Below are 24,532 nucleotides of genomic sequence, written 5' to 3' on the forward strand. Positions count from 1 at the left end.
TTGCCATAAAGTTGAAGGCATAGCATTGTCCAAGATGTTTTGGTATACTGAAGCAGGAAGATTGTCCTTCACTGGGGATAAGGGGCCTGATTGATTGAAACACATGAATTAAATACTATAATTAACAGGTTTGGCCAAATACTTTCCTTTCGTAAGAAGTGATAATCATTATTGAGGGTGTTCAAGTCAAACTGGGATTTCTGATGAACTTTCTGGTAATTGAAGCGGTGTAAAAGTGATTTACATATACTTTCCCCGGGACAAAAAACATGCTAAAGATACTGAATTTCTTTTTTTTTTTTGGACTCATGCCTATGTCTCTTTGGATAAACCCGGCACCCGAATGAGTAAAGGTGAGCATAGCGCCCTTGTCCAGAAGAATGTAATAGCTCCCTTGTCACTCTGTGTTCTTATAAGTACTTGAACGGATTACCAAGCCTCTGTAAAAGGTTTCACCCTTAACTGAGGCCAACAGCTGTCTCAGATCCCGCCGCAGCCGAAATGGAAGATATGTGGGATGAATTCGAGACGAGGATGATCCTCTCTGAGTCTCAAAACATGATGGAAACCCGGAGATTAGCGCCTGATTGGATTTGAGTAGTCATGCTTGGTGTGCCTGGGCCTAAATTTGAGCGGTGCAGGTTACGGCGCACAGCCATGCATCCGTCATCCGAGAAATCCGGCGGAATATTGGAAATATAATCCGCTCATAACTTTCCCTGAAGGAGACGCGCCGCTTTTTTGATGGAAACCGCTCACGACTGTGAAGAGCATAAAGTCTTCAAATCCCACCCGACATCATTTCTTTTCATCTCGGAGTAACGCGTTCCTCAATAAGGAACCGGCGTAATAAAAACAAATGCCGTGCCGCTGAAGGTCTAGAGATCCATGCGGAGATATGGAGAGTCCCATTTCACCAGGAAAATTAGTTATTGATCTCGTTCTATCCGGCTTTTCCTCTACGGATGCACTTCTTCTTTAAAAACGATGACCACACACCACTGCTGTCAGCTGTCCGAAATTGACACGATTGCCGCGTAATTGAAGTGAGATGTGCGCGGGTTGTCACCGTGACAGTGTGAAAACCATTCTTATAGATTCAGTAACACGGTGAGAAGTGATGCAGTCCGGGATGTGCTGGTAAGCAGCGGTCGGTAAACAACGTCTGTGTGATTTACACCTTTAAACACCAAAGTGTGTGCGAGAGAGAAGAAGAAGAGAGAGAGAGAGAGATAGAGAGAAAGGTCACGTATTACAGGTCAGAGAATAGCCTCTGGTTTTCACTCTAAAACTGGTGCAAACCGGTCCCTAATGGACGTATCTGACATGTCTGCCACATCTCCCCGTCCCGCCGCCATCATGAGGTGACAGACAGGGGACTCAGGTAAGCACTATTGCTCTTATCACATCTCTCCATCACCCCATCACCCCATCCTATCCCTTCATCCCTCCTCCTCAACCCCCCCATGTGGATCTGCTGGACTCCCTCAGGCTCGTGCTGACGGATGACCACATGGATACATCTGTCACAACAGTAAGAAAAGAGACCAGAGGGAAAGAACAAACAGCCACTACTAAGGAAAAAGAGAAAGAGAAAGAGAGAGCTATTGTGAGAGAGAAAGAAAAATAGACATATTGAGCATCCACAGTCTCTCAAAATATATTACACTTCACTTGACTTGCTATAGAGTCGAGTTTTACTCTATACACACACAAATAAAATGGCAATAAAAGTTCCGATATAAAAATGTGAGTGTATCCTAAAACAACATAATAAAGCCGGATACGTATTTATTACTGTACATAAATATATCCTGTATATACTTATTATTATTGCAAATGTGTCCCTTTCACATAGTAATTACTAAATATTTTTTTTTATCAAAGGGGCGTACAAACATTTGCACTCAACAGTTTTCACACACACTATTACACTTCCTCTCTCTCTCTCTCTCTGTTTCTCTCGCTTTTTCTGTATGCATGCATCTCTGTTCTGTCTTTATCCCTATTTCAATTGAGTGCAAAAGTTTTCACCCCCACAATGACGAGCTAATAATCTTTTCCAATCTTACTTATCAAGATTATCATTATTGCTAATAGACTTTTTGTTATCATGTAATTACAATGTAACTACCAAGTAATTACTATATTAAATGCCTTTAGATACAGTAAGTGATAGAATCATTATGTATTATGTCCTAAGGGTGCATAAACTTTTGCACACATTTTGTCCCTCCCTCTCTCTCTCTCTTTCTCTCTGTCTCATCCCTCTCACCATCTAAAGACCTTTGAGACACACTGGACAAACACCTTCATCCTGCCTTTATTCATCTCACAGTTTAAGACAAAAGTTTTGGCCCCCCACAAAAAAAACCTAATAATTGAAAGCAACAAAAATAGAGCTAGATTTTAATTTCTTTCACCCTTTTTCACAGAAATAGTTGGCTTTGCTCACTCTAATTATGATTTTATTACCGAACAGTTATTATCTAATAAAGCTTTGGAAATATTAAACTGTAAAGCAGTTGCATGCTACTGTATTCTGAGGGTGTACATATTTTTGCACTTAACTCTGAGTAAGAGTTAATACTGTCAATAGTTCTCATCACATATAAAGTAAGATAATAGAGTAATACAGAGATGGATAAAAAGAGAGATAAAAGAGAGAGGTGACCTTTGTAAGACAGCAAAGACACTCAATTTGCTCTACTCACATCATTTAATTAAACACTCTATTGACCATGTTCATACAGAACTCTGCAGCACACACACACACACACACACCAACACATCCTCGCAGCTGGAGTTCACACTCACACCTTTCTTTTCCAAGCTCTTAAACGCTGTTCTCTGCAGCGATCCTAAGCTCACATCAAACCAGATGAAAGGAGGAAGCATTTATCCCTTTTCCTCATTAGGCCTCCCACAGACTTTAGTGAGTGCTGAAGGATCGATTATCCAGAGTGTGTGTGACTGGCTCGGAGCTCCAAAAACACTGGTGAAATACAACTCAAGACTCGACCTCACAAGACTGCAAAACAATGCAAAGTTTTCCAAAGAACTCGCGTGTGTGATCTGTCTGATCTCTTTTTCTATAGTCGCAAACCTTACACAGGCGATGAACTTGCGCTTTATATAAACAAAAAAATAAAGAAATGAAAGGAAAAGCTTTTTAAATCGTCATAAGCAAGCGGTTTGTTTGTACTACGCTTTAGCATCGACGTGTCATTAGCCGTGCTGTTGCTTTATCAGTAGCGTATTGTGCTAATTATGCCCTAACGATTTCCATTAAACTGCAATCCCCTCCTCTTCCACCCGGGGTGAGACACCGAACCACCAATTACAGAGGGACCACATGCCGTCGGTGCTATAGCAAGCGCCAGCCTCGGGTTTTTTATATACCTGAGTTCATCTAATATTGAAACAGTGTTACTAAATCCTGGATAGAGCTCATGACTGGACGTGTATAATGAGTGCTGTACAGCTGTAGTGTTATAATCAGAGTCTCCAATCAATGCTAACCACAATGTGATTACCAGTGCTAACAAACACTTGCGAACCAGTGCTAACCACTATGTGCTAACCACTACATGCTAACCACTACCTACTAACCACTATGTGCTAGCCAGTGCTAACCACTATGTGCTTACCAGTGCTAAACACTATGTGCTTACCAGTGCTAAACACTATGTGCTAACCACTACCTGCTAGTCATTGCTAACCCCTACGTGCTAACCACTACCTGCTAGTCATTGCTAACCACTATGTGCTAACAAGTGCTAACCACTACCTGCTAGCCATTGCTAACCACCATGTGCTAACCAATGCTAACCACTATGTGCTAACCACTACCTGCTAGCCATTGCTAACCACTATGTGCAAACTAGTGCTAACCATTACGTGCTAACCAGTGCGAACCACTAAGTGCTTACCAGTGCAAATCACTACCTACTAACCAGTGCTAACCATTACATACTAACCACTATGTGCTAACCAGTGTGAACCACTAAGTGCTAACCAGTGTAAACCACTATGTGCTAACCAGTACATGCTAACCACTATGTGCTAACCAGTGCAAACCACTATGTGCTAACCAGTGCTAACCGCTACATGCTAACCACTATGTGCTAGCCAGTGCTAACCACTACGTGCTAACCACTATGTGCTAACCAGTGCTAACCACTACGTGCTAACCAATGCTAACTACTAAATGCTGCCAAACTGAATAGTAAAAAATAAATAGCTATACTATGGTATGTACTATAATTTACTAGAGTAAGTGGGACCACTATGGTGAAACTGTACTTTGTTGAAATCCATGGTACTTGGCATCTAATATATTATATTATGTTTGTACATAGTAAGCCTTATTAGATATTAGATATTTTACTACATACTACTGGTATGGTATAGTACAGGCAGTACCATATTATTGCATGTAATACTAAGTGTACACTATGATATGTAATTAACATACATGTTCCATAGTATCATACTACACTATACAGTAGAACTGTGAACCGTTTTATAGTAGATGTACCGTTTCACAGGTATAATTTGAAGTTTGAACCATGGTAGAACAATGTACAGTACCACACTATATCGGCAAATAAGTTCCATGATACTGAAAAATTCCATCAGAGTACCATGGTAAAATTTCTTATGGGTAGCTAAGAAGCTAAGATAATAACCTGGTGCGGTAATTCAAAATTCCTGTTAGCTTTTGGCTCATGTAGGTGGTTGCACTGAAGACAGTGGGTAGCGCTACAGGATTAATCTAATGCTCTCGGCTCTTGTGTCCTCAGCTCTTCCTTCATTGCATAACTTCTTTGATACAGTCCTGGTATCGAGAAACAACCTCTAATGTTAGTCACAAACCATAAACAGATGGCTAGATGACACCGGATCAAAGGATCGACGCTGAAGACGGATATTACAAACAAACCAATACGCAGACAAAACACAGCCCAGGTGATTGCGCTCGTGTGTGTGTGCGCGATCCAGAAACGCGATTAGCATGACAAAACGCCAGAGCTGGGCCGAGCAGCTCATTTTATATAAGCTGATCTTAATGACTCTCTCCTCTTCCCTATTCTCATGGAAATCGGCACGTCATGCATCTGAATAAACATCTGCCGCGTGCCCGAGTGTGTGTTAATACCGTCCCTGTGCTGAGGGGGTCTCGAGGGGCATCAGTGACAGCCTGTCGCACCGCTGGTGACATTTTTAGCCCTGTGACTACTGCTGTGACGGTGTGTGTGTGAGGATACAAACCCCCCCGGAATGGGGTGTCAGACCCCAATGTGGGGCACAGGAGGGGCTGTGTAAATACAGCATGCATATCACATACACACGGATTTTTATGACTGAGTCAGATCACAGTTTGTATTCTCAGACAATGATGCATTATTAATAACTCAAGGGGACAACAAACATTCACGCAGTCTCCATTCCGCAGTGGATTAAGCATTGTGTAGGCTAATTATTCTGGTTTTTGCTGGCGAACGTCATTAGAATTATAATTGACATGAGACTCCGCTTCCATGATGCCATATTTCTGTCTAAATAATAAGTTTTTTCTCCCTTTTTTCCGCGTTTGTTACCCTTGTTTTTACCTGTAAATCTGAATCCACCCAAGGGAGCGCTCTCAAATCAGGAGTAAACATTGCTCATGAATTATTACTGGGTTGTACTGTACTGTACAAATCATGCAGGTTAAGTTGCCTTTGAAATGTAAATTTAATGTAGTGTTAAAGAATTACAGGTCGTACTGTATCTGTAACATTTTGCATAAATGAGTGATGCGGAAGGTTCCCAAGGTGACCAGTGATTTTTTTTTCTTTGAATTGGTCTTTGCCACTATAAGACGAGTGTCTACAGTAGGTTTTGAGATTGATCAGGTTTAATGTAATCAGGGATATTATTTTTTCAGGTTGAAGCCTACTGTACTGTATGTACGCAGGAATCTTTGCCTAATTTATAAACACAAAGAAATCAAATGTTTTAAGGTTAATTATCTTTTGCCTTGTTGTACTTTTTTCATTGTCAAACAAATACTCTTCCTGTTCGGTGATCGGAGAGTGAATCACAAATGAGAAATCGAAAAAAGTAGCTCAGATAAAGATGGAGTTTTGTCCTAAAATGACTCCACCGTGTTAAAATTCACTTATACCACTTCAGCGCTTTAAAATATAAACAAATCGCTTTTCTAATTAACGTCTATTGGTGCAGGTGTTTGTTTACATTGAGCAAGTAGCGCATTTGGAGCTTATTGTAAAGTGGATTATTAAATCCGACACACAACTGGTCATAACAACGCTTTTACTGAACATTTAGATTTTACTTATGGTGCAGGTTAAACAGGTACAGGCAGGTATTTTAAGCAAAAGATTAATTAAATTCGCAGTTTGACGAATGTGCGCCAAAATATTTTTTTCATGGAGCATGTTTAACTTCAGGCAGTTATTAAAGTACTGCAAAAGTTTCTTTCAATTTTGTCCAACCAGTTTTGCATGATGCTGTGGCAAAATCTGGCTGGACAGACATACAGATATACAGACAGTTCTTTTGAGACTGGTTTCTGGTCCTTCAATGAAGATATCATTGAAAGAACAAATTCTGACCACAGTACAGGAAAAACATTTCTTTATTTACAGTAAATATATATCATCACTGGATGGATTTCTGAATAAAATAAAGCTTTGTTTGATGACTGAGTAAAGACATGTGACAGTGTTTTATTGTCTGGGTTGTTGTGTAGCTGTTGCACTTTCGGCTAAACACTCAATCTATCAATCTTCCCTGTCCCATCATCTAATCTCATACTAAGACCCTATTACAGACACTTAAACTTGATGAACTTTTCAGATCAGTTTTAGGCAGCATGAGGATCTGATCCTGGTGAGATTCTTAGAAGTTACAAACTCCTGCCCCTGAATTGACTCCCACATGGGCAGATCTTTCCTTCCTGACTGAGGCGGTGCCAACACCGTTTTTAACCTCCTCTGTACACCTGACGGTGCATTTATATTAGCTGTATCTTGGTGAACAAAAAATGTACTTGTATGCTATCTGTTTTTCTAACGGCATACCTGTTTTTGACAGCAGCAGTCAAATCGACTCGAATCACTGAGCGTTTTTTTTATATGCCTACGCTCAGGCAATCTAAAATGTGACACAAACAAAAGAGAAGACAGCGGTGCTGCGTCACCCGTCCGTGTGCTTTGACTACATGTCAAATCTTCTTTACAACAAACAGCGAGTGAGGCCTCGAAGACGATATCAAACAGTCGCGGGTTCAGGATTACAAAATCTCAAAAATGTGAAACAAACCAGAATACAAGAATAAAATAATAATAATAATTATATATATATATATACATCTTTGCGAAATTATGTACAAAATCATTCAATATGTCCACATATAACTTAAAAATTAATAAACAAATAACATTAAAGAAGTATATGTGCATGGCTATAAAGAATTTTTTATTTTTTTTGTACAAGACAGACCAGTTTTCAGAGGGAAACAAAACAACCTAATGTACGCTCCTGGGATTTGCATATAAATAGAAAGGAGCGAGTGTGAGAAAGTTCCCAGAAGAACTCGTATTCTCCAGCAAGCTCAGTAAAACCTAACAGCTGTTTTACTTATAGTACTGTGTAAAAGTCTTGGGCACATACAACAATATGGCATAAGCAAAAGATGCTTTTAAAAACATTTCTGCATAAAAGGAAATTCTATAAAGAGTAATAAAAAGTAATAAAATAAAGACACTTACAGTACACTCAAAAAAATGAACATGGCTACCTGTTACATGTACTAAAATGTAATATGTGTTTTGTACATATTAATTTCATGTTTCCAAGATAAACATGAATAAATTATGTTGTATTTACCTGAAATTCAACAACTTAACATGTATTAGATTTAATCATGTTGAGATAAACCAAAGAGATCTTGTCACTATGAAAACCGGAAATAGCAAAACCGGAAATATCGCGAGAAGATATCGCGAGAAGAGAACACAGCGTGTTGAGAAGACAAACGTTTGGCGCGCGTGTGGAAAAGGTAAGCAGAAATTAATTCACATCTTTCTAAATAGAAGCGAAATACTGAACATAAATGTCACCTGCTGTTTAGCGATGTTTAGTCACGTTATTTTGGTTTAAGCTATTTCTGGTATTTTTAATCACACTTAAAATACCGAGGGTTATATGCGCGTGCTTAATCTGCGGTTCGGTTCTGGTTTCGGTCTGTTCTCATGAGTTGTGAAGCGAGAGGAAGAAAGTATAAATATTGTTCATTTGATAAATTAAGTATCATGAATTTTAATTGAATCTATCTCTGTATTTTTCCACAGGAGTTCAGGAGTTCAGGAGTTTCCTGACCAACCGTCTCTAACGGTCATATTTAAGTCATAATGTACAGTTATAAAGTACAAAACTTTCTGTTGGTGTTAATTTTTTTCTATGATTAATAATTATTTGTGGTGTTTTATGTTTTGTACATCTTTTCAAATTGAGACTTTATTTGTAAGTTGCTGCTGGTGTAAAATAAAAATCTCCGTTTTATCTCGTTTGTCTTATGTTTCCTTCCTTCACAGAATTCTGTTGACCAGGGCTTTTAATTTAAATTTACTTGAGTTGGATCAACTTAATTTACAACTGAAAAATGTGTTGTACCAACGCTATTCATTTATGTTAACAGTATTAAATTATGTTGGACGCAGCTGTAGTAAATAAGTTAAAGGAACCTAATAAAATTAATTTGACTAAACCTAAGAACATTAAGTTGGGCCAACAAAATTGCTTAATGCTGAAAGAAAGCCATTAAATCAGGTGGAAATTCTTTCCATAATTTAATTACGTTCATTCAACAAGTTATTTTTTTGAGTGTAGACATAGATTTGAGCAGAACAGAAAACAGCTGTTAGGTTTTACTGAGCATGCTGGAGAATTTGAGTTCTTCTGGTAATTTCTCACACTCGATCCTACTGAATGATTTTGTACATAATTATGCAGACATGATAAACATAAATAACAACATTGGTACAGCATATAATATATAATATGGTGCCTAAGATTCTTCTGCACATACACACACACACACACACACACACATATATATATATATGTATGTATGTATATTTTATCTGCCAGGAGTAGAGAGGTAAAAGATTGAAAGATTATTAGTAAAACACTGTTTGTTTGGAAGGAAGGTTCACAGGGCATCTGGTTGGGACCAGATGTGTGTGCATTGGGAAAGAACATGAGTGGAAGTTTTTTTCAGAGTCAGTGACTGGACATGATACTTGTAAAACATTCATTAACATGACATTCATCATCAGTAACTGCCTGGTCAGGGCCGGGATTGTTTCAGATAATGGAACAGGAACCAGAGACAACTAAATTAACTGGAAACCATTATAAACACGTACAGACAAACATAATAATGGCATAAACATTCAACCGGTTTTTAGCTTGATCAACCATAACCTCCACCAACAAGCCACCAATATACAGTTTGCAATCCTGTTCCAATCGATCAAACCCGAGCTTCCGAGTGGCGCAGCAGAAAAGTGTTCCCTCTATCGCGCGACTTACATCCCACTCGATTACGGCAAAAATCTTACATCAAAAATTAAAAAAAAAATTATTACGATTATTTCTGTCAATACCGAGAGCATGATTACGTACCACAACAACTCACTGACTTTAGAAACATGAATTCATTCATTTATATTTTATTACCGCTTTTCCTGTAAAGGGTTACAGGAAGTCCTGAGCCTATCCCAATAACCACCAGGCAGGGTACACCCTGGACAGGGTACCAATCCATCGCAGGGCTCACATGTGCAATTAGCCTAATCTCTACTGTATGTCTTTGGACTATGAGAGGAAACCGAAGCAACCGGAGGACCCCCAACCAAGCACAGGGAAAACATGCAAACTCTGCACCCAGACTCCAGGGGTGAATCGAACCCACGACTTTGAAGGTGCGAGGCGAAGAGGACAGAAAATGTTATTCTATCCCAAGCATCAGTTCAACAGGGAGTTGGCAGTTGAACAAATACGTGTTTATGCTGTGATTCTAGCTCAGTTTTTGCATATTGTAGTAGTGAGGTTAAAACATCATTATAAAAAAAACAAAATAACTCTTCCTGTTTGGGCCACGCCCACCTTATGTTTAAATCACAATACAGATATTTGGAACCCTCACCAGATATAAACACGGATAGAGGAATAACTGTTACACCCTTTGTTTTGCTAAAACTCAAGTATTTTCATTGCATGCTATTTTTTTTACCGCGTTTGTCTTAGGAAATTTATCATCATTGCCCCCGCAAGCTGTTCACGTCTCGCCAAGATGCTTTCAGACGACCGCTGTCTAGAGGCTAATGAGAGCAGCCGCGCTGAAAACAATCCGGACACCAGACGAATCATTCCTCTCGGTGGGAAAACGTGAATCGCTGCTGATCGATAACAACTTTTATGCGACGCCCCAAACTCATGCATCAAACTGAAGCAAGGTGTAGGAGGAAGCGTTGGTGAGAGAAGCGGAGGTGGCAAGAGAGAGGGAAGCCTTTGACATTTTCTTTGGTCAATTAATTAAGCCACTAAAAGGACCTCAAGAGCATCAGTGGAGTCATTATTATCGCAAATAACCAACATTCGTTATCGCAGGCCAGTTCTAATACAAGCAAACTGCTTAATAAACATGCTATGTGGACAATTAGTCTGACTCAGTGTCTTAGCACAGGCTTAATGTCAAATCCATTAAGGAGCTAGCTATGTCTCTGGTGCACTAGGCGTTTTTAGTGTTTTCCTGCATTGGGAAATTCCAAAAAGTCACCATGCTATACATATTATCAAAAAAGGGGTGGAGCCTTTTTTCCAAATGGTTAAACAAATGGTTGACAAATAAGGACCCCACATTAGGACAGGTTTATACTTGTATACAAGACATGAATATAGAGGCAAGAAGAACTTAGACACCCCTGGTCTTATCCCCAGTCAACACCTCTGTGAAGACATTGACATTCCATTGACTGAATGACTTGCAACTTGCTCAGGCATCAATGTTCATCCTCGTGCGTTGGTTTGGCTGAATGCGTCAATCCAACAGCCATGCTTCAAAATAAAAGTTTAAAAGTGCCAATGTTCAGCTGTCCGTTTACTTTGGCCATATAGTTTTGTTACATTAACATCTCTCTTGGGTGGTCAAGAAGATTTCCTTAAGAATTGTTTTGGGCTCCTCTAAGATGATGAATTGTGGGTGGGGCTTATTCTACAGTGCAATCCATTGTACTCGGGACTCTAAGATACCGAACCATTAAGGGGCTATAAACTTTGATGCAAACATCCTACACAGCCAGCCAATAGTAGACGGAATTACCTTTGCGTTGTATTCGGCTTTATTGTACTCGATATCTATTCGGTTATGTATTGGGGTCTATTTGGTTATGTATTGTAATTCTTTTGTATGATGATTCATGTAAACCAAGAATCTAGGAAAAAATATATAGAATTGCGATATATATAAAGTCATGATACTAAAAGAATATCGAGGTATCGTAATAATATCGTATCGGCTGGTCCCTGGTGATTCCCCTCTCTACGTGATACGGAGCTTTTGTGTTGTGAAATTGTTTTTCAACATCTTCATAAGTTACAGTTTGTCACCTGATTTTGTGGAGCTTTGTTTGTTAACCAGCGATAGTGACTCATACAGAGATTATTAATATACTGATCAAATTTAGAGATTAGGCATACAAATACCACCTACTACGGCCCCAGACAGCCACATGCTTATTTTAAACAGATCAGAACTCTATCGTAGAATTGCATACAGTAAAGTACAGTATAACTTTAAAGTTTAAGGTATACAGTAAAGAAAAATGCAGAGTTACTGTAGTCTGAAATATTAAGTGCGTCTCCAGTGTGCATTAAGTTTTTCTTTTTAATCTTTCTACAGCTTGTCGAGTAACTCAAAGCAACTTTTAAAGTCTATCCGATGATGAAAAAGTTAAAGCATCTGCTTCGACTCTCTGACCAGGAGTCTGCTTTCATAAATTTTAAAGAAACTCCTCTTCTATCTTTCTCCTTGGTGAAAACAGGACCATTACAACTTTTCTACGTTCCTAATATGTAAAATAGAAACTCTAAAAACACATCACATTAATGTAACCTGTAACGGACCTTGAAGCTGGAAGGACATTTTAAAGGTCCCATGTTTTGTCTCCACTCCTCCTCCGAGTGTAAACCAGATACCGCTGAGCCACGCCCCTCCACAGAACAGCAGAGCTGAGCGACAAGCTAGGAGAAAGGATCTTCTTTTATGAGGTCATAACAGGGGAAGAATATAATTGGCTTGTTTAAGGTTGGGCAATAGAAAAGTGTGGGGGGGGGGCAGGAAATGCTTTTTTTTGGTTGTACTGTAGACACTAGAGACCAATCTGAATGGAAAAAAGTGATTTTTACATAACAGATGTCCTTTAAATAAAAGTTTTGGATGTTGCAAGTGTATGTACTACTGTTTATCCACCTACTTTTCAGAATAAATTAATGTTTATGAATAAATTGTTTGTGTTGGTCAAATTCAGCACTACTGTTATGAAATAAGATATCATAATGAGACTATATTTTTGCCCAGCGTGTCACATAAATCTCCGAGTGCAACACCGTGTAGGTTCTGCTGCATTTGCGTTCCTGTCGAGCCCCGACACGTCCTTCATCAAATAAACTCTTTATCGCAAACACTGACTTTCAATTAAAAGTCTCTTTAAAGTCTGCGCCCTGTACTTCCGACACTTTGAGAGCTTGCTCTTTAAACACTTTTGCGTGTTTTTATTTTTTGAAATCCATTCTCCATAAAGTCAGATCACGACTCTCTGTATCTCCGAACTCTTATCAGGAGCGGCTAAATTACTTTCCTTCTGCTCTCTCTTTTTTTATTTTCATCCGTTCTACCCTCTCCTTCATGATTTGTCCTGCGTCCTCATTCGCCGTCTCGCAGCGTTGTGATGTTTGCAAATAGGCTCGAGGCCAGAGGCTTTCAGTCTCTCTGAGAAAGGAGTGTTGTGCAGTATCGCCGGCTTTACTGACTCGATAACGTAAATGCTTTTCAAAAGGCATCGAGAGCAGCGGAGCGAGCAGCTCTCACGGCCGACAAAGAGAGCGGAGAAACGTATTTCAGGCCTGAAGGATGGAGAGATGCTGCGCAGCTTAGGAAAAAAAAAAAATACATAAAACACAAAAGATAATACACTGATTTTGTTCTTATTGGACAGAGTTTAGAGGTGAGTTACTGTACAGCGACTGTTAACTTCTTTTTCTCTTTCTTTCATTCTTTCTTACTTTTTTACCTCCACAATATATTTTTTGTTTCTGCATCTCACTGAGCTGTAGAACATCACTGCTGTTGCTGTATCTTATGTGGCTTGATATCAAGTTTAACCTGCTTTCCAGGGCTAACCTCTCACAGCATGCTGCTTCTACAGAGCTTCTAATGGGAATAAATAACACTGTGTGTGTGTGTGTGTAGGCACGATGACTCATATCTCATTACATGCTCGCTGTTTGAACACTGCAAATGCTTATTAATGTGCTGTCACATGTTGAGAAAAGCAAAGAAGGCCACAGCACCAGTCTCAAGAATCCACCAGAAAAAGATGACAAGTCGAGCTGTTCCTGATAATGACAAACAACGTGATGTCTCCAGTGTTACTGCGCTTATAGCACAACATCCCCAGTGTATTACCTCACTTATGGCACGACATCCCCCCGAGTGTTAATGCACTTATAGCTTGACGCCCACATGGCATTACCATACTTACAGCATGACATCCCCTAGAGCGTTACTGTACTTACAGCACAATGTCCTCAGAGCATTACCACACTTACAGCATGACATTCCCGAGAGCGTTACCGAACTTATTGCACAATGTCCCCAGAGTGTTACTGCTCTTATAGCATGACACTCACAGAGCATTACACTTATAGCATGACACCCCCAAGCATTACTGGACTTACAGCACAATATCCCTAGAGAATATCCCATATCCCTACGTCCCCAGATCGTTACCACATTTGTAGCATGACATCTACCGAGCATTACCACGCCTACTAACCCTAACCCTAACCCTAACCCTAGCACAATGTCCCCAGAGTATTACCAAACTCATAACACAATGTCCCCAGAGTGTTATGGCATTTATAGCACAATGACCCTAGGACGTTACCAAACTTATAAAACAATGTTTCCAGAGCGTTATGGCATTTATAGCACACTATCCCCAAAGCATTACCGCATTTACAGCATGATGTATCCAAGAGCGTTACTGTACTTACAGCACAACGTCCCCAGAGCGTTACAGCACTTAACTCACATTGTCTCAGAGCATTACCGCATGACATTTACAGCATGACATTTACAGCATGACATCCTCTCGAGTGTTACTGTACTTACAGCACAATGTTCCCAGAGCATTACCACACTTACAGCATGACATTCCCTAGAGCGTTACAGCACTTATAGTACAATGTCACCAATATATTACCAAACTTATAACACAATGTCCCCAGAGCGGTATAGCACTTATAGCACAATGTCCCCAGGACGTTCCCGTACTTGTAGCACAATGTTTCCAGAGCGTTACCGCACTTACAGTATGACATTTCCCGAGCGTTAGAGCACCTAGCGCACAACATCCCCAGAGCAATACTGCACTTATAGCACTACATTTTTTTTCTCTCTTTTTGCCTTACTTCCTTTTCTTCCTCAACATTGAGCTCCTCTTACAGAAAACGAATCAACAAACTCAAAACACTGCGCAGCAGCACACCGTCCCTAAGCCACCGTGCTCCTCATAAACTGTCTTTCAGTCGCTCTCTCTCTCTCTCTCTCTCTCTCTATAATTTCAGAATATAAAAAACACACACAGGAGTGTGTGTACATCGCGGTCGAGGTCAGCGAGGTCACATCAGGGCGCGTCACATCATTCTCATTTTCTCATTGCAAATTCATGACCTGGTCTCGGGGTATTGCTTAAGACTGTAAGCAAAGCTGTGTAATAAAAAAGAAAAAGAAATAAAACATGAGGCTTTTATTTGACAGCGGAGGTGAGACGAGAAAGAAAATAAATACAATACAAGAAAATAGCAGGATAAATGCTTTATGACAGGAGAGAGAGAAAGAGAAAGAGAGAGAGAGAGAGGTAAAGAGCCAGCACTATTGATTTTAACCGCGCTAATAACAGATTCTTGCTAACTCTTGCTAACATTTTGTTCAGCGACGTGGCACATTAACGCTCTCCGTGTAAAGGATTGCCGATTCTCAGCTCCGCACAGGTGGCACAGCGACGTGATCGATACGCTCCACTCGGCCATGTTTACGACTCTGCTAACACGTCTCAGAGCCTTTGATCGCCACAACTATTTTTCCCCCCTACAGTTCTCTTTTTAACAATTAAGTGCAGAAAGGACAGCACGGTTACGAGCTAGACGACAAGGTAACGTATTAGCATAGGTTATTTTAGGCCACGCTTCATCTCTGTCCTCATGTTTCAAAAGCGGGACGTGAGAGCCGAGAGACGTAGCCTCCGATGCAGAGCTTTCCACATCACACGTCTGCTTTCCTTCGATTGCATCATGCTTCACCTTTGGTCCTGGATATCGCGTTTTAAATTCATTCGTCTCAGAGCTCGGAACCGAGAACAAAGCCGAAGCCCTGATGACACGCGGCTCGCTTGGCGCGACGCGCTCGCTAAACGGGACGACGACGTTCTTAGCTGCGGATGAGTTCATGTCGAGATGCTGTTTGAACTCGAGCTTCTTTATGATTTGGCTTTGCGCTACACAAACAGACCCCGCTGAAGAGTCGGGACGCCGCAGGGTTCGGACGCAGCCGTCGCGTTTATGGCCGATTCCAAAAGAAATGTTTTATTCATTTATTCGCCTTATTTAAACCTACCACTGGCTCTTCAATCACGTTTCACTGTCCAAACACTCGTTTGATGAAAGATACTGAATTTCAACCTGTCTATCCATCCATCCATCCATCATTCCATCAATCCTATCTTTATTTCCTCCTTCAAGCACATACATCTTGTTTTTGCCTTCTTCCAACCTTCCCTTTCTTTCCCTGTTTAGCATCCTTTATTCATTCTAATCTTACGTTTTTTTCCTTTCTTTCTTTTTTCTTACTTTAATTATATTCTTGTTTTCTCTTCCTTAAATCATTCTTCACTCTTTCAAATGACTTCTTTCTTTGGGAAAACAAAACTGAAGGAGCGTAACTTCCTTCAGGTCTTCCTTTCTTCATCTTTCCTTTTTCTTTATGAAATATGTATACATATTCTTTATATATCTTCCGTAATTATTTTACTACATTTTTTTCTTTCTTCAAATGTAGTTTTTTTGCTCTTCCTTTTTCACCCACATTACTTTTCCTTCCTTCCTTTCTTTCAGTAAACTATTGTTTTTCTTTACTTTTTTACATTAATTCCTTTTTTCTTTCAAATATATTTTTTTCTCCTTCTTCGAATTCTATTTTTTATTTTAACAGGATAGCCTTCTTTCCTTCTCTCCTTCCTTCTACTTTATTATTTCTTCCTTCCTTCCCTCCTTCCTTCTTTTTTTGATTTCCATATTAAATTCATTTCATCCCTTTCACTGTTCAACACGTTACCCTTCCCTTTAAGCCGAGTGAGACAGATCTAGATTTTTCCGCGAGCGTACTTCCTCAGCGCTCTGTTTTGTGGACTAAAGACAGCATGTCATACACAAACACTGTGTTAAGCTCCACTTAATAAGATTTGGATGTCTGTTGTTGGGAGAAAGCCGGGTCCGGGGACGTCCTCGCCGTCCTGCTGTGTGACTGGAACAGGATTAATTAGGAAAGAAGAGCTTCTGACAGAAAAACTTGAATCCACAAAAAAAAAGATGTAATAAGATTTTAATGGTTAATTAAAACCTCGGTCTGTAGAAAACAATACACAGTGCTTAATGTTTCTACCCACCAAAGTGTCCAAACCCAGGGTTACGCGGCGGTAGAGGCTTTTGACTCGACAATCGCTTCAAATGAGTACAGCGTAATTATCATTACGAATAACTGCATGAAAACAAGGTGCACCTGAAGCCAATAAACAAAACCAATCAAAAAAACACAGCAACAGGACGCAGGAAACCAATGGGTTCAACACTAAGTGGGTTAAGATCTCCACCCATGAGGGTGGTGTTTGAGGACATGTAACCATCCACTTAACCCCAACTGTTTTTAAAGGTAAAGTGCAGGTTAAATTGTTTTTATTTTTACTTTATATTTTGTATTAATTATTTTTATGTTGGTTTTTTTTTTGTTGTGGAATGAATAAGTTGAGTTTCTATCATTTCTCATGGGAAAAGTTGCTTTGGTTTACGAGTGTCTTGGAATACGAACCGACTTTCGGAACGAATTATGCTCTTGATCCAAGGTTCCACAGTTCTGTATATATAGACATGACTCAAACATAATTTCCACTACTACCGCTGAGATCATTTTCTTGTTCTTTCTGATCACGTTAGCTCTGTGCGCTTTGGCTTTAGTCAAGAGGTTTGTGGGCGACCACGAATGCAAATCAGCTGTGCCGTGTACAGTACGCACCTGGTAATTTACGGGTGACTGGCATGGCAACATTATGTGCGAGTATGAAGAAAATCAGTGGTTTGTAAAACTTTTCAGAAGAGCAAAGCTCAGTCTGGCTTACGCAAACATTTACACACTACTTCACTAAAAGTTGTTTCTTTTCTATTTTATTTCAACTGATGGTTTTACCAGGCAAAGCAGTTAAACCGAAATTCTTTCAGTTAATTCAAATAATTTAAGCATGCAATGAATCCTGTGAATTGAAGTTATGTCAATTGAAAATATACAGCATATTTTACAACAAAAATGTGTTAATTAAACTCTAACAAGTTTCAGCCTGACAGATGACAACCAGCTTAACCTCTAACCCAAACCTCCTCCACTAAAACCTACTGGAACGCGATTATCTCTCTCTCATCCTCTAGTGTTGTGACTCAGACTGGAACGAAAGCTGAGAGCACTTATTGACCCAAACTGCCACGTCCTACTGATTGCCTCGAACATTCCTTGAATCGTTAAAAAGGTCAATTGAAGAAAAAAAAATTGGAGAAAATTTTGAAGGGACGGCATCACCGAGGCGGAGCCGGAACACATCGAAACAGCAGGAGCAGGACACGGTGTACGGATCATCTTTCTATATTTGTGACATGAAGTTGCTCACGCTGACCTTTCAAAAGCATCGCTGGTTCTTCACAAAGAGGTGGCAATCTTACCGTAGCGCCGAACAAGAACATTGCCTACTTCACACCAGTGCAAAATGTTACTCTCTCTCCCTCTCGCTTTTATTTTTAGAGTGTTTTTCTAGTCGGTTTTCTCCTCATAGAGGAGGAAAGAGACCAAAATGCATGTTCTTGGAAGCTGTTCTCCAGAACCAGGACTGTGAAGCACTGGTTAAAACCATTTCATTTCCTTTTTATTCTTTTTTATTCCTTTTTTTTTTTTCAAATGAATTTTATGCAGGTGCAAAAAAAAAGCTGTAAAGTAAAAACCCTTTTAAAAACAAAAATGTTAAAATGTTATTTTTATCGTTTAACAAAATGGAACGGAAATGAACAGAAAAGAAATTCAAATCAAATCAGTTTCTGGTTTTGACTGACTTGCCATCAATTCCTCTACATATACTTGTGCACATTTTTTTAAGGAATTTGGCAGGTACTGTAGGTCGTTCCAAACGTCTTGTAGATCCTCTGTGGATGTTGGCTCCGTCAAATCTCTCTGTTACTTCATGTCATCCCAGACAGACACGAAAATATTGAGATCAGGGCTCTGAACCATCACCTCCAGGACACCTTGTTCTTCTTTACGCTGAAGATATTTCAGTGATATATTTGGGGTCGTTCTCATGCTGCAGATTAAATTTGGGGACAATCAGACGACTCCCTCATGGCACTGCATAATGAAGTAGAATCTGCCTCTATTTCTCGGCACTGAGGTCACCAATAATCCTGATCAAATCTCCAACTCCCTTTGCAAGGAACCTCCACCATGCTTCACTGTTGCCTGCAGATTATTGTACCACTCTCCAACCCTTCCTACAACCTACCAAATATTTCAAGTCCAAAGCACCAGCCGCCATTTTTCTGCACTCCAGTTCACCTGTTTTCATGCATAGATTCCACATCAGAGGTATGGATTTTGGGCTGCAGTTCTTCCATGAAGACCTCTTCTGGCCAGAAGCCTCAAGACAGTCGATGGGTGTACCTGGTTCCCATTGGTTTCCGCCAGTTCTTTGTTGATGACGCTGGTGGACTGATGCTGAAGGGAAGTAAGCGTGATGTGTCTTTCATCAAGTTTCCTTGACCGACCACCATCATTAGCACCTGCTTGCTATGGATGGTTAATCATACACCCTACACTGATCCTACAAAATTGTGCAAGTTTGCAAGTGTAAGAATTGGTGCTGGTTTGAAGCTAAAAGGTATTCACACCAAATATTGACTTGATTTCAATTTTTCTTCTGTTTGTGCACTTTGCATTTTGTAAATTGATAAAAAAAATAACTAAACTATTTATTTTTGAAAGCTTTCTTACAGCATTAAAACTTAAACTTTTGCAGAGTATTACAAACACACACACACTTTACTGTATATTTGACCCCAATTTGAGACTGAAGCTAAATTAGACACGTCTATACGCTTCTATAAACAAGCACCTTCTCCAGAGTCATGCGAGGTCATTAGCTGGTTGCAAATTGCTAAAAAAAAAATAATAAAACAGCATAAATGAAGACAAAAGCAGCACTGGAAGGTTATGTGAAGTGTTATGCTAATGAGAAGATGCTAATAAAAACACGCTAGTTTTGGCTTCTGCTCCTGGCATCAATATCGCTGATGCGAAACAACCTGCAGTGAATATTTTATCAGAGGTTTCTGCTTTTAAAAGCCTGCAGTGAGGAAACTGTATCCTCTGGAGAAATGTTAACAAGTCCAGATTTACAGCCTGCAGGATTCCCTTCTCCAGAGAGCGGATGATCTGAGATCTGCCCGAGCCTGAGCATGCAGAAAGCACTGTGACATTATTTACATTTAGCCGGAGATTACCGTGCGTCTCCTGAAGGCGTCTCTGGCACCCTTACCTTAGCCTTGGCTTTGCTGTACCACCGCCGCTAGTTGTTTGATAGCCAGAGGCTCAGAGGGATCCTGTTTACATGTATGTAAAGACTCTTAAATAGTGTTGGAGCGTGTGAAGCTGATATGGACTTACCTAGAACGGAGAGCTCACAGGAAGACGTGATGTTCTCGTTTTTGTTAAACGCTACGCAGCTGTATGTGCCCGAGTCGTCGTCCGTGACGCTGCTGATTAGCAGGTTGCTCCCGCCGAGCAGCGTGTACTTCCTCGATCTGAGAGAAAGGCAAAAATTGGGAGCTTGTTTAGTAACAATTAGTGAAAAAAAGGCCCAAAGAAAGAGGAAGCAGTCGTGATACTTGATCACTTATACTGAACATAAAGGGAACACAGGGTACGAGGTGGGGGAACACCCTGGACGGGGTACCAATCCATCACACATCGTTCACGCACTCAAACACCAGTTATCCTAATCTACCTGTCTCTGGACTGTAGGAAACCCAATAAGCGCAGGGAGAACATGCAAACTCCACGCACACACATACAGACCTGAGAAGAAGAGCACTCGGACCCACGACCCCGGAGTGAAGAGGCCAGAGTACTAGCCCATATGCCACCGAACCCGACATCAAATTGCTTTCTAGTGATTTACGATTGCTGCTATAAGATACTCAGCCATGATGATGGTGATGGTGGTGGTAGCACGGTTTTGCTTTAGGATGCTCTATAAGTTCTATTCCATTATTATTGCATGTTATTGACACCATATGAGATGCTAAGCTCGGCTTATAAACGTGATAAACGTGATCTGCAAGTGTTTATAATTTTCATAACAATTCATAAACCTCTGGCGATGGATGCAAACGTCGATGGATGCAAACACGAGGTGTATCCATATCCATGATACATTCCTAATTACACAAAGTAAGACTCTTGGTGTTGTCTCTTTCCATACAATATGCTCCTCTTAATGCTTTATCTCAATCATCTCTTTCTCTCTTTCTTTCTCTCTCACACACACACACTATTTTCCTTCACACTTTACCTGATCTGGATCATCTCGGTGCCTCTCATCCAGTAGAAAGAGGCGGTTGGGTAGCCGGAGGCGGAACATTCCAGCACTGCGTCTCTGCCCTGTAGAGCCGTGACCTTCATGGGTCTCTGGAGGAAGACCAGATTTCGCACTACTCCAGGCTCTGTGCAGAACAAACACAAGACATGGAACTGAAACACTGCAGCCAGCGTTGAATTCTCTGCGGCTGTATTAATTAGGGTTAGTGCTTTTTGGGAAACACCTCCATGACACGTACTGAACAAAAATGATCAAGACCAAGTTGGCACTGAGAAGGTTTAGTGCTGCTTGTTGTTGATTTCAGCGAGCGCATCATGATTTTGTGTTTGACGCGATAAAACCCTGCTATTCCTCTATTATCCTACAGGTGGCGTTCTCTAAATTGTTCACATGTTGGTACTGTAGACTGCACAGCATCAAAGCAAATAATTTGTTTCGAATCTGGATAGCTAGAAAATCATAAAAGTTACAAAAGCGCAACACAAATGGAACCCGCATCGTGATGACATCGCTCGCACCGGGTGACTGAATTCTCAAATCTGATTGGTCATCAGGAAGCCCAGTTGGTTCACATGGTGAAGTGTTCCAGTCTCCAGTGTCAGCGCGGATGGAGTTTATGCGTTGTGCTTCATTATACCACGACAAGCTGAGCGTTATTTTTATTTATTTATTTATTTATTTTTCGTCCCAAGAGAGCGTGAGAGGAAGAGAAGTAAATAAATGAAAGACATAATGGAGGTATATAACATTGAACATGACGGCACACACAACATCCTGACTCGAGGTCTCGTGTAAATATGTACTTGCCGCTATATTACTGCGGTACAACACGATCTCGTCTGCCTTCAGGGCTGAAATGTATCCTTCTCTCATTCCCCTGCACTAATCACACCTCCGATTCTCTCTCTCTCTCTCTCTCTCTCTCTCTCTGCCAGTGCACCGTGAGCGAGGGATTTTATTCCAACACCTGTGATTTATATTTGATTGTATTTCTCAGCTTTGTGTTGATGCGTGTAAAGTCATGACTGCTGATCAATCAGAGAATTATCCAGCCACTCACACACACACACACTCACACACACACACACACACACACACACACATAATCCTCTAACGTCCCCTTCTTCTCTCTATTTATATATATATATATATATATATAAAAGTTAATACGAAGGCAGATATTAATGGAATTGAGTCTTACAAAAGTAAGTACACCCCTCTAATTTCAGCAAACATTTAAATATATCCTGTTTTATGAAAATGAAAATGAAAAAAAAAAACTGGCAACAAAAGTGAGTACAGCCTAAGTGATACCAACTGTACATCTTAAAGTCCAAATGTCCGATACATCATGTTCATGTGTTTGTCTTGGCCGAGGATGTCTCCAGACCTGAGAACCCGTCTCCAGAACCCCGTGGGGCGTCCTCAAGCGGAAGCGTTGTGTGTCTAAGCCGTGTGTAAGGTTTAAGGCTGCGCTAGATAACATGTGATGGTGCTCACGTTAAAATCTTGACACTTTGGACACAGTTTTGACATGTCCACTTAGGGTGTACTCATTTTCCTGGCCAGTTATTTATAGCCTGACAATAAAGTCTGCATGTTAAGTTATTGTTAGAGCTATACGAGCTGCACATGATCCAATTTACATTTCTACAGTATTGTGCCTCTTGACTTCATAAAAATTTGACTTCGCAAAAATCTTTTATTCTTTAAAACATACGTTTTACAATCAAAAGGGGAACTAAGTTGCACGTTTCCTTGTTGCCATGGCGATACCCTGAAGGCACATCCATTGTAATGTAGGTCCAAAATGTATCAGGTCTGACTTTTTATATTCTGTTAAAACAAATTTAGATGATTGTGTGTGTGTGTGTGTGTGTGTGTGTGTATATATGCATGTTATTGAGTGAGAATTAAATGGCAATTCAGAATGTCTGCAAAAACCAAACCCCTTAGACCCAGCGGCAATGATGCATTGCTGTTCAGGGCTTCGCGCATACATAATGTGTGTGTGTGTGTGTGTGTGAGTGTGTGTGTGAGTGTGGCAGTGAGATGAGCAGCTTAATGTATTCTCGGACATGGCATGGAGAATCGAGGGAATCCACACCAGCTGTGTTACACAGTGCCAGGGGAATACACACTCCTACACACTCCAAACAAGCAGGAAAAAGTGAACTCCACACTGAGATGAGGTTCATTAATCAGTTTTTAAACCCAGGATTCTGGACTCAAGCCGCTGAATCCCTGCCACATTTCTTCCGATTGGGGAACTGCAATAAAAAATAGACAATCATCTGGATCGAATGGAAAAAAATATTAAATATCCAACATCATGCGTCAAAGAACGGACAGAGAGCACCAGGGGAGAGACTCTTATCGTTCACGACGATGAAGGCTGACTCTCACAGAAAATCCTCTCGCACTTCACGTCTGGGTTCTATGGCACCACACTGATTGTAAACAACCACACGAAGTGAAATATCTGCACGTACCCGGTAACACCCTCAGGTCAGCGTCCGTGCCGGTGCGAGCGCTCCCAGGGTTCTCCGCCAGGCAGCGGTAGGTGGCGGCGTCAGGTGGTTGCACCTTGCTGACCTGCAGCGAGCCGGAAGGCAGCACCACCACCCTGCTGTCGGGGTCAAAGGTCAAGGGAAGCTCGTCACGGTTCTTTTGCCAGCGCACTACAGGCATGGGCTCACCTGTGACCTCGCAGCGCAGCAGTGCCGTGTCGCCCATGTAGGACGAGACCGACTCGGTGGGGACCACCACACGCAGAGGACCTGAAAGAGAGAGAGCACGGAAGCGCGGAGGAGTTAGAGATAAGATACTAGACAATTTTAATAATAGTGATAATAATAATTGGTATTATTATTATTGGAATAATTATAATAATGCAAAGCTTTGTAAATGTTCCAGGATACGGAATTTTTATGATGATAGAATAATATCATTTTTTTTTTTAAACATTAGGGATTTGGAGCCCTCTCTGGTAGACACATGCTACTGCAAGCGCTAATTCACACAAATGTATCTTAAATGTATTTAATTCAGGCCTTCCGCGACCCTGTGTACAGGATAAAGCGGTATAGACGATGAACGAATGAGTGATTCGTAACTAATTGAAAGTGAAATCAGTCATAATTATAGCACGATGTTCTTGTTTACATGGAAGTCGAAATGTGTAGCATTTTATTAGCCGCTTTTTCCTTTTATTTCAACATTGAATTCACATAAATCTTTCTTTTGATCTGTCTTTTCCCGCTTAAAGC

The 24,532-nt window shown here is 40.5% G+C and overlaps 1 protein-coding gene across 2 annotated transcripts in view; it reads right to left on the bottom strand.

Moving 5' to 3' along the window:
• dcc (DCC netrin 1 receptor) overlaps positions 1 to 24,532 on the bottom strand; it is a 258,324-nt gene that overhangs the window by 121,454 nt on the left and 112,338 nt on the right. For both annotated transcript variants that reach the window (XM_053484759.1, XM_053484758.1), the window contains exons 3-5: positions 23,756 to 24,043; positions 21,237 to 21,387; positions 20,330 to 20,466 (exon numbers count right to left, since the gene is read on the bottom strand). In XM_053484759.1, the coding sequence (XP_053340734.1) occupies positions 20,330 to 20,466; positions 21,237 to 21,387; positions 23,756 to 24,043 (576 nt within the window). The remainder of the gene's footprint in view (positions 1 to 20,329; positions 20,467 to 21,236; positions 21,388 to 23,755; positions 24,044 to 24,532) is intronic.

Source organism: Clarias gariepinus, chromosome 24, assembly GCF_024256425.1.
Source record: "Clarias gariepinus isolate MV-2021 ecotype Netherlands chromosome 24, CGAR_prim_01v2, whole genome shotgun sequence".
Taxonomy (NCBI): Eukaryota; Metazoa; Chordata; class Actinopteri; order Siluriformes; family Clariidae; genus Clarias; species Clarias gariepinus.